Raw genomic sequence first — 15,847 nt, 5'->3', positions numbered from 1 at the left:
GGAACCCATAAATTTGGCATATGAAAAGGGGGGACAAATTTTTTGAGCAGACCGGGGGGTGGGGGTAGCAATTTGTTGGCAGACCAAGGGGGAGCAATTTTTTTTTTGGCATGCCATTTGAAAATTATACCCCTGGGAGGCTCATAACACTGCCCAACACAGTTTTTGGTGACTTTGGTTTGAGAGTTGTTTTTAGGTAATTTTGGGTCGCCGATTTCAAATATAGCATTAGTTTTTGCATATCACGTCAAATTTTCACTCTATGACTATAAATCATGTAGAAATATACAAGATTCCATGTGTTTCAGAGCTCCATTATGTGGTGCAAAGCATCATGGGAAGGTATGATTGTCTGCTATTTTAAAAGCTTAAAAGCTGTATTTATCAGTCATCATGTATCATGTACAATATTTTAAGACAAACATGGCAAAAAAAAAAGTATAACTCATCCTGTCCTTGCTTATTAAACATATGTGTTCTAAATAGTAATTCATGAAATTTCACCATTTGTCATAGAAAAAAACTTGACCTGATAGGGAAAAACTGATGCCATATTTGAAATCAGCGACCCCAAATTAGTTAAAAACAACTCTTAAATCCAAGTCACCAGAAAAAAAGTTAAATTTTGTTGGCCAGTGTAATTATTGCACAGCCCCTAATCTCTTTCAACATACCGTAAAAGTGGAAATTTTTGCGCTACATTTATTTTCACACAAAATTTTTACAGCAAAAATAACAATGCGCAAATATATTGCTTTTGTGTATAGGCCAATGTTAGGATACTTAGAATCATGAATTTAAAAACAAAGGAAACAGTTCAAAATTGGCAAAGCGCAACAAATTTATCGCACGAAAATTTCCACTTTTACCATCACATGCCAAAATAACTCATACTAGGATCCATAACATGCTCATCTATCCGGCACAATTCTTTAACCCCAATACATTTGCATACTAATTGAATGACCTTTGAAAATTTGGGTATAAAAACTCATACTCAGCAACTTGAGGTCAAATTTTACACTATGATTAATTGAGGTTATTGAACTATGCCATTGGGATGAGGCCATTGTGTCATCAAATTGTCTGGTTATGGGCCTTCAGCAAATGACTATTATATTGTGGACGTGTCTTAAAAGAACTTTGACAAAACCCACATACATGTGGTCGCTTATCAGAGTGCTTGCAATTCACATGAAATCGCAGGTTGCTCTGAGATTTGAACTTGCTCGGACACAACTTGCAAGGATAGGGTCTTTCATCGCTATGGGTGGCCATATGTTGTTGTAAAGCAGCATTAGTCACACAAGTCTTTGAACATATTGTGCACGGGTAAAGTTTTGCATGTCTACGTAAGTGTTGTGTATAAGAATCTCGAGTCGGGTAGCGTTTGTGACAGTGATCACATTGAAATGCGTGGGAGGTGATATGAATATTCATATGTTCTTTGAGCAGACTTTCCGATTCAACTTTGACCTTGCAGACATTACACTGGTGTTCCCTCTTATGTAAAGTTTAACGTGATATTGTAATGAATGCTTAGATGCGAGGAACTTCCGCATATTTCACACTGAAATATCTCACCGTTATGTGAATTCATATGCTGCTGAAGCGAATCTACATCCCGATATAATTTATGGCACAACTCACACTTGACCTGCACATTGCTAGTGTGATAGCGTTTAATGTGACGTTGTAGTTCTCCATTGGTATGTAATTTTTTGTCGCACTGTGTGCACGTGATTTTTGGCGGGGCCCTCGTGTGAACTCTTTTAGTGTGAGCCCTCTTGTGATACTTATTGGCAAAATGCTTATGACAAAAATCACATGAAAATGTCTTCTCGCCTGAATGAGTCATCATGTGTTGTCTAAGATGCCCTTTTGAAGCATATCTTTTTTGACAGACGATGCAGGCGTGGTTCAATGGTGCCTTCTGCTTCACAAGTTTAATCTGCAGACAGTAATCCAAATTTTTCACCATACATTTCCAACTTGTCTTCTGCTTGAAGCTTTTAACCGACTTCCTACCATTATGAACTGTTAGGATGTGAGCTTTCAGTAGATTACTAAGCACAAACTGTTTCTTGCACATCTTACACCCATAGCATTTGTCTCTGATATGACTCCATGACATGTGGTTTGACAACCCTTCCCTCGTTATAAATGTTCTCTGACAGAGCACACAACATAAAATATCTTCATTGCTATGTTGAAGCATGTGCTGGTCCAGTTGGCTTTTCTGTGCACAGCGTACCTGACAGTACTGGCATCGTAAGACCTTTCCTTTGCTATGCCCTCTACAGTGTGTCAAAAGCGCAAACTTTGACAGAAAACGCCTACAACACATTGCGCATCTCATTAATTTATTACCTTTATTATGAGTGGTTAAGTGAGCTTTCAAAAACTGCTTTGATGTTAGCTCTTTTCCACAGCATCGGAAAGATGCGTTTATGTAGTGAACATTTGCATTGTGTCTTGTGAGTGAGGACCTCACTGTGTAACTCAAGTTACAAATATGACATTTGTAGGGCTTCTGTTTACTACCATGATGCGCTTTCATATGGTAACCAAGGTTTGTACTATGTGCAAATCGTTTGTCACACAGCTCGCAATGGTGTTTTTTCGTGTGAAATTTCATATGGATGTTAAGAAATTTTTGTTTTGCAAACGGTTTCTGGCAGATTTCGCAGGAAAATGGCGTCTTATCCGGGTGCATCCGTGAAACATGCTGCCAGAGGTAGGTCTTCGCCAGAAAATGTTTCTTACATATCTCGCACTGATGCCGTGTACGCGGCTTGTGGAGTAACTCGTGGTTCTTCAGGCCACGTTTACGTGCGAAGCTTTTGAGACACATCTTACATTTGAATGGCTTTTCGTTGCCGTGATTCATGACGTGGTCTTTCAGGTGATCTTTACGATGAAACGCTTTCTGACAAATGTCGCATTTGTACGGTTTCTCGTTAGTGTGACGTAATCGAATGTGATAGATTACAGCCTGCCGCGAACTAAATAGTTTATGGCAATATGTACAAAACAAGCCTCTCTCTTTGGCAATGCACCAAGGAGGAACCACCACACACGCCGCATGTCTTCTCCATCTTCTAAATCCTAATTTGCCATGCACTGAACCTACATGCGCCCTCATTAGGCTAGCAAGCGCAAACCGTTTCTCGCAATATTTACACTGATAGCATCTGTCTTTGACATGATGCCATGAAATATGCTTTCGAAGACACGTCTTAGTTAGAAATGGTTTTGGACAAAATTTACAACTTAATAGCACCTTGGTAGTATGGAGAAGCAAGTGTTGATCACGTTGACTTTTTCTTACAAACCATTTGTGACAATGCTTACATTGTAACCTCTTAGAGTGGTCCCTGACATGAGCATTCAGCATTCGCTTCTGGCTAAAACTGTCCTCACAAATCTTGCATTGGAAGGATATCCCTTTGCGATGATTTCTGACAATGTGAGCTTTCGTACGCTGTGCTTTTGTGAAAGTTTTGCCGCAGTATACACATGGAAATGTGACTTTATTCTTGGCGTGGGTTAACAGGTGATTTTGAAGCGTATAATTATTGGCATAGCATACATTACAAACATCACATTTAAAGGGTTTCTCCTTGCCGTGAACTCTGGACATGTGGTATCGTAGACTTGGTTTTGTTTTTAACGATTTCCCACACACGTTGCATTGGAATTTTATTTGATTATCACCATCGTGCACCATAGTAACATGCGTTTTAAGAGACAACTTATTAGCTAAGAATTTGTGACATATCTCGCACCTGAAACGCTTCTGGTCAGTGCAGATCACTTGTAGTCTCTCATTGGCATGTACTCTTGATTGGTGGCGCTCTAGACTTGCTTGCGTTTTCAATGATTTACCACATATGGTGCATAATGCCTTCTTTGCAGTGTGCACCTTGACGAATTTCTTTTTCTCATTGGCATGAACTCTTGATTGGTGGCGCTCAAGACTTGCTTGCGTTTTCAATGATTTACCACATATGGTGCATAACACCTTCTTTGCAATGTTCACCTCAATGAATTCCTTTGCATCATCTGATTTCCTCTTGGCATCATGGGTTATATCATCACTGTGTGCATTACAAACATGTTGGTGATATTCCAGTCTGTCTTGTGTTTTGATTGACTTCCCACATACAGTACATATCCCGGGTGTACGTAATACCGTATGTGTAGTCTGTGTCTCAGTGATTGTCTTGCGGGCATTATGGACAACTTGGCTTTCGTACATATTAGTACGTCTAATAACAATGTTCTTTGCGTCATCTGATTTCTTTGCACTACGAGTTACGACATGGTTTTCACAACTTTCGATTGGTTGAACCAAATCATCGCTGTCCCAATCAGAATCACTCTCTGCTTCATATCTAACATTGGGTACGCTTTTGGAACTTGGAGAAGCGATTTTGCGTTCATACATATTTGTACGTCTGAAAATAATTTTCTTTGCATCATCAGATTTCTTCTTGGTACTATGAGTTAGGGCACTGCTATCAAAACTTTTCTTTGCGTCATCAGATTTCATCTTGGTACTATGGGTTAGGGCACTGCTATCAAAACTTTTCTTTGAGTGATCAGATTTCTTCTTGGTACTATGGGTTAAGGCACTGCTATCAAAACTTTTCTTTGGTTCAACCAACTCTTCATAAATTTCAACATCATCGGAAGAAGTCTGCTCTTCAGGTATCTTTTCTTTAGATCTATCGGAAGAAGTCTGCTCTTCAGGTATCTTTGTTTTAGGCCTTCTCACATGTTCTTCATTTACCTTCTTTTCGAGCCTTCTGACATGGTCTTTGAAAATAATTTTCTTTGCATCATCTGATTTCTTCTTTGGTTCAATCAACTCTTCATAAATTTCAGCTTTGGAAGAAGTCTGCTCTTCCTTTGTTTTAGACCTCACATGCTCTTCCTGTACCTCCTTTTCGCACCTACTGATACGGTCTTTGGGGGTCTTCATGTGACATTGTCTGACATGGATTTTGATGTTGTCCATTTCATTAAAATGTTTCTTGCAATGTTGGCATTGATATGATTTTTGTGTCCGTGGTGTAGTCTTCTTTGTTACTTTCATTTCAGTTTTTCCTTCATTTATTTCATGGGTCCATTCATGCATTTTAAGGTAGTCTGTCTGAGTGAATGTGTGTGGACAATAACAACATTTTAGTATCTTATCGCTACTTTGTGCATTAAGCATGTACCTCTTAATGTGGTCTTCCAAATCCATTTTAACCCTATGAGAACTACCTGCCGATTGGTTGAAATAAATATTGTGTCCAATTTTCAACCAATCAAGGAGGGTAGTAATAAGATCATCTGGAAATGCAAGTTTGACCATAAATAGTTTAAAGCCTAGTCATAATTGGCAATTAAAATGAGCATTTCAAGTTATCAACCAATCAGAAATGCTGTTAGGTGACCAGTAGTGTCCTGAGTCCTGACGTGGAATATGTTTCCTTTGCAGGCTGCAAAAAGACAGTGTGCAGCAACGTCATAGTCAGCTGTGTAAAAGAGTTTGCTGTTGGATATATGCTTCAAATAAATTGTTTGAAGTGTCTACGATAATATGGCACTTCCCGATTCAAGGTTTTATGTCCTCTAATTCATCCCCAATGATGAGAAAGGAAGGCAATCTCCTCATACTCGAGTCACTTACAAAGTACAACTGAGGATTCATACCATGTCCAATTTTAGGGAAATGAGGCTAGGCGAATTTATGTATGGCGTAGGGTGGTGTGGCTGACATACATGTAGCAGTACATGTTGTATCTAGTAGACTCTCCAAAAGACTGGTCATATAGTTTAGATGACAATATTGCAGTCCCTGTAATGTAGTAGACTTTCCATAGACTTGTCATAAATCTGAAATAAGGGACAACAGTATGGAAAAATTAATTTAAGTATGATTTCATATCAAATGCAAAATGACCCCATGCAAAGATGAAAAAGAAGACAAAGATGCTATACCTAGCACCCCCCTCTCAACAATTAAATAATATTGTATTACGGTATAGAATGTTTTACAGCACATTATCAAAAATGTTTTTGAATGTTATTAAAACGTGTTAAAACACTTTAGCTCAGTTCAATCTACAGGGTGTCCTAATAAACCAGAACCCTTTTTAAGCAGTTAAGTTAGCTCACTCGATAAGGCGTTCGACTATGGTCTGAGAGATTGCGGGTTCGAACCCTGGCGAACCCACATGGAAAAAATTGAATTAGCTTGAAATTCCCCTGGACAAGGAACTTACTGCTAATTAGGGAGCTGATCCTGGTTGCAAAGTTTATTTGTGGAATGTCTAGGATGTGCGCTCTTGAAGCAGCCAAGTCCCTGATTTGTTGTTAAATGGTTTATGGAATGATGTGGGGCCGTAATGGTCAGCGACAACCTGTCAAGTGTGCTGAGGGTTGTGGATCAACGTCTAAGCATTGTGCCTGTGCGTAGCGCACTGTAAATCACTGCGAGGTCGTATGACGCGTATTTCAAAATAGGATTTTTGGTCATGGTCAATAACTCAAGTTCCTTGTACATGTAAGTAGACTGTATGAAAGGTGTGAATTCAAATTTGCTTTCAAACCGCATCATTTTATATCAAATTAAAGCCCTTGATTTAAGAAATCCAAAACTGAAAACCATTTTGTCATAGCACTTTCCATAACAAAGTTACATCTTGTCAAAGATTGACTTTCATCCAAAACATTCAGCCAACATTTGATGAATCAATTGCAAAACAAGGCGGTTCTCGAACCACGAGTCTCGCCTGCTTTCGTGATCGCCTGCTTTTACGATTACTTTTGGTAGAAGTAAATGAACCTGCAACAACCCATGGCGATTTGCCTGTTCAATTTGAGCTTGATTGGAGCAATATTGGAATTTGACCTTTGATCCCTAAATTTTGGTGGGTCTCGGCTGGGCACAATTACCTGGCTGATGGTGACTGTACCCACCAAGTCTCATGCCCATCCAACAATTTCTACTAATTTGACCTCAGATGACCCCTACTGTCCCCAAAATGACCTTCCAAAAATTGGGCTCTAAATGTTGACTGTACCAATCAAGTTTCATGCCCATACAACAGTTTTTAGTCATTTGACTTCAGATGACCTCTGAGTGACCTCAGGTGACCTTGCAATGACTGTCCAAAAATTTGGCTCTAAATGATGACTGTACCCACCAAGTTTCATGCCCCTGTGACAGTTTTTAGAAATTTGACCACAGATGACCCATGGGTGACCTCAGATGTCTCTGAAATGACCTTCCAAAAATTTGACTTTAAATGTTGACTGTAACCACCAGGTGTCATGCCCATGGATGACCTTCGAAGAACAAAAGCACATCAGACGTAGCCAACGGACATGTCTCTTTTTTGCTCCAATATTTTTGTCAAATTTTCCATCCTTTACTACCTAGCGATATTTCACTGTTTTGAAGTGTGGACTACCAACAGAGGAGAAGATTTTTGATTTTTCGTCCTGGAATACTTCGAAATTTGTGCTTCAATATGCTCCACCACCGGCGTCCAGGGTGTTATTTGCATTTTTATTTATTATATTAAGTCATATTTTACCAGGGTAGCCCAGTCAGTGCATAGCACATGATATACAGAACATTATACACAATATAAAACTAGTTATGAAAGGTGAATTCAAATTCAAATAGCAGCTTTTTGCAGTGGCGTAACCAGCGGGGAGCAGGGGGGGCTGGAGCCCCTCCCATTTTGAACCCTTGCCCCCTGTTTGCCCCCCCCCAAATGAAAAAGTTAAAGTAGGCCTACTTGTGAGAGTTATTAAAATAACCTCATATCTGATCATTTTAACCTTAAAAAATACACATTTTTGCACATTTATTCCACTTTTTTACCATATGTCACCAGTTTAGCTTCAATATGCCAAAAATGTTCGCGCGCTTTGCCAAAAGGTGCTGGATTCCTGCCCCCTCATTATGTTTGCCCCGCTTGCCCCCCAAATGAAAATGTCTAGAGTTATGCCACTGGCTTTTTTATTCTATGTGGAATTGCTATCAAAATCCCTCTAAAATTCCATGTGCGAGTGTCTCATCACCATAAAAAATCATATATTTGGGTCAAGTGAAGTACGGGAGATTGGGGTTACCGGTATGTAGTTGAAACATTTTTCACAAAATCGTCTTTTTAACGCAAACCGATTTCTTTCAAGAAATGCTAACCATATCAGTATAAAGATACACATACATGCTACAAATACAGCCGTAAACTTTATTGGACCTGCTTATGGGCTTACACCACTAAATAATCGTCCCATTGAAATACACGGAAAATACAAGAAAGTAAGTTTGTTTTTCTACCCCATGTAACAACATTTTTAATATTTTGATCGAATCAACGTCTTAAATAAAGATTAAACTTTTATTTAAATTTGATTTTTTGGGACAAGTTGAGACAAGCTTAAGAGATACGAACTCCTGAACAGCGCCATCCCAAATTTCAGCCGACACTCTCGCCTCCTTACCAGTTCCAGCCATGATATTGTTCCGAGGGCCTATTGCCCATGTACATTCGATTCGGAACATTTTCTGAACAGATTTGTAATGTTGAGCTCCTATTCTATCGTTTTTATCAAAACAACCAAGAGTCACTCAAATTTGGTTCCCTTGGGACGCCGATATATTTCGCCAATTAAAGGTTCAGTGATTATTTTCAAAACGGTTATAATTGAGTTTGGATCTTATAATTACATTTTGCATCAAAATAATTCCAAAGATGTTTCATTTTTTCTGCACCGAGATAATCAAAAGTGACCACTTCTATGATATTGTGGCCAAAATAGCTTAATTTCAATAGCCTGGTCTTAAATTGTCAATTCGACGGGAACATGTGTTTTGAAGCAAATTTCTCGTGCGTTTAAGAATAAAATCGCGTATTTGTAGGCGGAAATAGAAAACAGATCTTTTTTCTTTGCAAAGACATCAGTTTCAGACAAAAATCTCAACTTTTTGGCACTTAAAATCAGGTATTAATCATGTCCATATCCTATAAAAATGTGTCTTCGGATGGCGCACACCACTAAATAATCGTCCCATTGAAATACACGGGTAGATACAAGAAAGTAAGTTTGTTTTTCTACCCCATGTAACAACATTTTTAATATTTTGATTGAATCAACGTCTTAAATAAAGATTAAACTTTTATTTAAATTGGATTTTTTGGGACAAGTTGAGACAAGCTTAAGAGATACAAACTCCTGAACAGCGCCATCCTGAATTTCACCCGACACTCTCGCCTCCTTACCAGTTCCGGCCATGATATTGTTCCGAGGGCCTATTGCCCATGTACATTCGATTCGGAACATTTTCTGAACAGATTTGTAATGTTGAGTTCCTATTCTATCGTTTTTATCAAAACAACCAAGAGTCACTCAAATTTGGTTCCCTTGGGACTGACGATATATTTCGTGATAGGCGCTATTTTTTACCGAACTATGAAGGGTTACACCAAATGCGGAAGGATTTAGTGTAGCGCACTCTTATGTCATGATTTGCTTGTTGTATTTAAAGTTGTTTTCTTTAAACTTCCGTGGCCCGGGTACGCGCTGGTGAATTGCGATCGCGTAGAAGTGACAAGGTCTCTTACTACGCGCCGCGCCGAAGACCAATGGGTCAGCCAGCTTGTTGTCAAGTGCATTGATCAGCCAATCAGCGTGATTGTTTATTGCTTTTGTGTTTACGCTCGTGTACGTGATACGCACAGGCATGACCACGGAAGTTTAAAGAAAACAACTTCACAAAACGCCAAAACGCCACGGGGGGGGTCCATTAGTTCACCACGTAAACTTGTATGGCTCAAAATTCGGACCGCTCGCCATTAAGTTTACTGCTTTCTGTGTTTTGAAATTCGTTGACATTTTAACGATCCCCGACAAGTTGAGACAAGCTTAAGAGATACGAACTCCTGAACAGCGCCATCCCGAATTTCAGCCGACACTCTCGCCTCCTTACCAGTTCCAGCCATGATATTGTTCCGAGGGCCTATTGCCCATGTACATTCGATTCGGAACATTTTCTGAACAGATTTGTAATGTTGAGCTCCTATTCTATCGTTTTTATCAAAACAACCAAGAGTCACTCAAATTTGGTTCCCTTGGGACGCCGATATATTTCGCCAATTAAAGGTTCAGTGATTATTTTCAAAACGGTTATAATTGAGTTTGGATCTTATAATTACATTTTGCATCAAAATAATTCCAAAGATGTTTCATTTTTTCTGCACCGAGATAATCAAAAGTGACCACTTCTATGATATTGTGGCCAAAATAGCTCAATTTCAATAGCCCGGCCTTAAATTGTCAATTCGACGGGAACGTGTGTTTTGAAGCAAATTTCTTGTGCGTTTAAGAATAAAATCGCGTATTTGTAGGCGGAAATAGAAAACAGATCTTTTTTCTTTGCAAAGACATCAGTTTCAGACAAAAATCTCAACTTTTTGGCACTTAAAATCAGGTATTAATCATGTCCATAGCCTATATAAATGAGTTTTGAAGGCGCACACCACTAAATAATCGTCCCATTGAAATACACGGAAAATACAAGAAAGTAAGTTTGTTTTTCTACCCCATGTAACAACATTTTTAATATTTTGATTGAATCAACGTCTTAAATAAAGATTAAACTTTTATTTAAATTGGATTTTTTGGGACAAGTTGAGACAAGCTTAAGAGATACAAACTCCTGAACAGCGCCATGTTCTTCACCGAAAGTGATTATATTTGAACATTACACTAATTTAAGACAGTTAATATTTGTTTTATATCACTCATGCATAAATTCTATTACTAAAATACTATTTATGGTAGGAAATACATTTTTTTATCAACATAACGCCATGTTTTGTCGTGATATACTTCACATTTTGGGGTCCACCCATAACTAAATCGGCGAGTCCAAGAGTCCAGCGCTTACGACTTGGCGCAGGCGCACTACGGCAGAGCACATGATGGTAAAGACTATCACACGGAGAGGGTGATAGTAAAAATGATTAATGGAAATCAACCAATGAACTGTCTTGAATTTATGTATGAATGATATAATATACAAATATTAACTGTCTATGACTATGAGTGTGATGGTCGAAATATAATCACTCGGTGAAAGATGGATTGTTCCATTCCACGAGCCGCTCGTGGAATGGAACAATCCATCTTTCACCGAGTGATTATATTTCGACCATTACACGAATTTAAGACAGTTAATATTTGTTTTATATCACTCATGCATAAATTTTATTACTAAAATACTATTTAAGGTAGGAAATACATTTATTCATCAACATAACACCATGTTTTGCGGTGATATACTTCGCATTTTGGGACCCACCCCATAACCCCGGCCCATAACTAAATCGGCGAGTCCAAGAGTCAGCGCACGGCTTGGCGCAGGCCATTGGCGTACGCAGGGGGGGTGTTACGGGTGGGAAACACCCCCCTTGAGTCTGTCCAAAAAAATAAAAATGGGGGAGAAAAGGCAAAGAAAGATATGAGAGAGAGAAGAGAAAGAGAGAGGAGGGGGGGGGGGAGAGGAGAGGAGGGAGATGAGCAAGGCATAGGGGCCATATTATCACAATTATCATAGGCCTATAGATGCATTAACTACCCCCCCCCACACACAAATTTTTCTCACCCCTATACCCGGTATTGGCTGGCAACGTACGTACATGTGTCGAATGTTAACACCCCCCCCCACATCATCAAACCTCTACGTAAAGGTTTTAATTGTTAATTGACATGGATATAGGGCCTACATGTTAACACCAACACCTCTCCACATCGTCACACCCAATTGAGTTCGGGTCCTTTTTTTCTGTTTTAAGCAATGATTTAAATAGTGTAAAAATTATGCACTAAATGGCTTCAATCGGACCTTCATTTTGCAATTTTTTCCAACTTCTGCAGCAGGGAAAACTCTTGTTCACGAAAGGCTTCATGGACCGTTATTTCTCCAATTTTCGGCTTTTTCAAACTAAAATTTTACACACTAATAGTGCCAAAATGGTCCACCAAATCGCTTCAATTAGGTCTTCATTTTGCAAAAGTTTCTTAATTCTGAGGGGGGCACATCCCCCTCAGACACCCCCCTGCGTAGGCTGGATAAACAAGCAGCCATTTTTGTTTCTGCTTTCGACATTTACCAATTTGTGTTTAACACAATTTATAGGTCTACAACTGTAGGGAAAACTTGTTCACAAAAGGTTTCATGGATCGTCAATTCACAAATTTTCGGCTTTTTCAAATTAAAATTTTACACATTAATAGTGCCAAAATTGTCTGCCAAATCGCTTCAATTAGGTCTTCATTTTCCAAAAATTTTAATTCGGAGGGGGCACATCCCCCTCAGACACCCCTCTGCGTCGCATAAGCTTGACGGGATGACCTTGACGCAGCCATTTCTTTATTTTGGTTTTTTTTTATCATCACACCCCCCTTGGGCCTTGAAAAATTCCTGCGTACGCGCATGGCGCACTACGGCAAAGCACATGATGGTAAAGACTATCACACGGAGTGGGTGATGGTAAAAATGGCAAATGGTAATCAACCAATGAACTGTCTAGAATTTATGTATGAGTGATATAATATCAGTTTGTGAATGAGGACATCGTATAAGTTCCTTGTACTACATGATTAGGCCGAGTCCATAATGTTTTTGATCTAATTTTAACAGAAGATTTCATGAATCAAGGATTGCCAACCAGTCTACCTTTAGATGGCTGCCTTGTAGCTTACCTTACACTGGGTCTAGACTAAATTACGTTTGCTAATTTCATGTATTCAGGGAAGATTTTGAGAGATACACCCAATGACAGGGTTTCCAAATTTTGCATCTGGCAAATATGTTACAAAAAGCCCGTCGCCCGATAGGTTCAGGGCGCACACCACCAATTCAGCGTCCCATTGAAACACACGTGAAAACACGCCTTTTCTATGCGCGAATTTAGGCCTTTTCGGCAACAAATTGACTACAAAAGTACTACCAATCGATTGCAAATCGATGAAATTTTAATATATGTTTCAATGTACGGGTAGTCTTGTGATTAATTTTCGAGATATAGGCGCTTAAACAGCACCATGACCATTTTCGACCCCTTCTATACCCTGAAAACCCGTTTCTGGCCATTTTTCAATCCGCGGGCCTACTTTATTCAAAAATTGTGTTTTGCAACTTTTTGGGCGATCCAAGTTCATGTATAGGAGAGCTTATAGGTCTCAATCTTTTATTTAAGCTATAACATGCTTCTCTTTTTGATTACAAATCCACAGAGAGGTCCAAACTACCTCAAAAATGATTCTGTTTTTACCGGAACTCATTAGGAGCTATTAGGGTTACACAAATGGCGCATTGATTTGGTGGTGTGCGCACCACTAATTAATGAAATGTATGTCTGACTAACAGCCGCATCACAGTATAACACCCCAACATAGGCCTACCCCAGGGCACAGAAAAAATAATAACTGACTGACCGACCGACCGACCGTCACCGACCGACCGACCGACCGACCGACCGACCTTATATGCGCAGGCCGGTGTGTAATAACATCATTGATGGAGCTAGTGATATTGAGATTCTGTCTGATGGAATTGTTGCGGATTTTAAGAGCTATTTTCTTACAAGATGAGGCGCGCGACTGGTAGATTCTTACTTTCAGCGATCTGGTGATGTCATGGTTAGACCAGATGGCATATTTCAATGTACTGTAACGGGACCGAGCGGCTGGTGCTGATGTTATACGTGGTTATCAACTGGTTTAAGGGGTGGGTAGGCCAGAGCCGGAATCTGGCGGCGCACTGAGGCGTTGTGATGGACCAACTGGAAAGGGGACACGGTGACAACTCTCAGAGGTTCCTTTTATGATTACTGCTTTATTTCTCCACCATACTTTACTCAGTTAACAGAGATCACACTTAGTGATAATCTTTACTCCTTACGTTGTCTTGCTCCTTACATAATCTTACAACAATCACCACATCACAGTTAATCCCAATTTACTTCATTTTGGAATACTCGGCTACACTACACTAGCCCATAATGGAACCTGGATGGACTGGACTTGAGGTTTGACTACAACTCAGTCAACCAAGAAATGCTCATGCTCACAATATAGTCCAACCTTGAACTATATTCAAAACTTAAGTTTAAAGTTGCATTTGGAATTGAAGCCACAAGATTGAAACTTTGAAACTTGTGAGCTCTTGAGAGAATTGAAACTCTACGTCAGTATACAGGTGAATTGCGTAAACTTGGATACTGAAACTCGGATTGAAACTCTTTTGAAAGAAACCGCCAATAATTGAAAGAAACTTGGATTGAACTCTTTTGAATCTCGGAATGAAACTGTATAAAGACAAAAATAAATAAATATTTGCTTAGTTTCTACACATAAAATATAACATGACATTGCAACATACATGACCGGAGTGACTCACTGAATAATCTGACAGGTGACCCTTTTTTATAAAACATCTCGCCAACTCCCCATGAAAAGAACTCATAAAGGTCAATTTGGTATGAGACTATCACGACGCCAATTGACAAAGTATATCGAGGAACTCCTTTATCCGTGATACTCGCCAATAATAACTCCCAACTGACAAAACCATTCAGCATAAGCACACTCATGGTCATTATCGAACATTATACATTATTTGTTGCAAGATCACACATAATATATTAAAAGACATGAGATAATCAATTATTACGAATACTTGCTACTGGTGCACCGAGTGAAAATGATAATGATATCTAATTCTCGGCTATCATTTATCACATCACATAAAAATAATACAAATGAGCAAATTTTGGGTTCATGTGTGTATTTCCCACAACATGACAGTTTATGACCAACTCGCCCCATAACTCCTCAAAGAAAATCAAAACTCGCCAACACATAACTCTCTTGGCATGTGCGAACTTTAGATGCTGCAATTTGCAGCAATTGACAGAAAAGTGCACATAATATTCATAGCAGGGATTCATTCTTATAACATACAATTTTAACAAAGCATGCAAAGTATTTTGTGCTACATGTATAATATATCAAAACATTATGGACGAAGTTAACCTTCTTTTGGAAAATATTAATACTAACTAGTGAAGGCCTACTGGGCTCACAAAATAAATAATGCTTTAGTAACTTCCAAATAGAGGACCTACATATTTGGTTGAAAATAAAAGAAATAAATGATAACTCGTCTGAACTCGACTTATACCTCGACTTCACAAACTCACATTTTGGAATGATATCTTTGGTAAAACAAGAAATCCCAATATAAAAATGTACCTATGTATTTGGTCCTGAATTAGGTACACAGATTGGTAGCACACATTATTAAGAACACATATTTTATATCTGACTCACTTTATGTGATCAGTTGTTGTACACATGATTATATATAGAAAAAGCTGGTAACTTTATGTAACCAGACACACATTTAGCATATAAAATGGACGGGTTTCAATATAAAAATATGACGCATAGACACACATAATTATGATACACAATAAAATGTGCATAATCAGCACCATATAAATATATGACACTCGAGTCAGGTACCACCTTAATTTCTAGCACATCACTGTAGCACCACATGCCTATAGGCCTATGCGTACATGTCAACTAGGCCTTACTTTCAGAAAAAGCACCAATATTTCCTTTGCAACTCCTTGGTTCACATTCATCCTTAACTCGCTTCGTCTTTACACTACAAAAATAGACAAATGTTGTTCCTTTACCACGCCCACCACCATGTTCATATCCAAACAATTGCAAATGGAATACGGTAATCCAAAATGTTATG

At 38.9% G+C, this 15,847-nt stretch overlaps 1 protein-coding gene across 1 annotated transcript; it reads right to left on the bottom strand.

Moving 5' to 3' along the window:
* Nucleotides 1-147: 147 nt before the first annotated feature.
* Nucleotides 148-12,863, bottom strand: LOC140145392 (uncharacterized). The gene is made up of 2 exons (XM_072167126.1): nt 12,778-12,863; nt 148-5,889 (listed from the first exon to the last, which is right to left on the bottom strand). The coding sequence occupies exon 2, from the start codon at nt 5,363-5,365 to the stop codon at nt 1,505-1,507; it is 3,861 nt and encodes a 1,286-aa protein (XP_072023227.1). The 5' UTR covers nt 5,366-5,889; nt 12,778-12,863; the 3' UTR covers nt 148-1,504.
* Between the last annotated feature and the right edge of the window lie 2,984 nt (nt 12,864-15,847).

Source organism: Amphiura filiformis, chromosome 2 (assembly GCF_039555335.1).
Source record: "Amphiura filiformis chromosome 2, Afil_fr2py, whole genome shotgun sequence".
Taxonomy (NCBI): domain Eukaryota; kingdom Metazoa; phylum Echinodermata; class Ophiuroidea; order Amphilepidida; family Amphiuridae; genus Amphiura; species Amphiura filiformis.
This window is presented reverse-complemented; position numbering and strand designations above follow the sequence as displayed.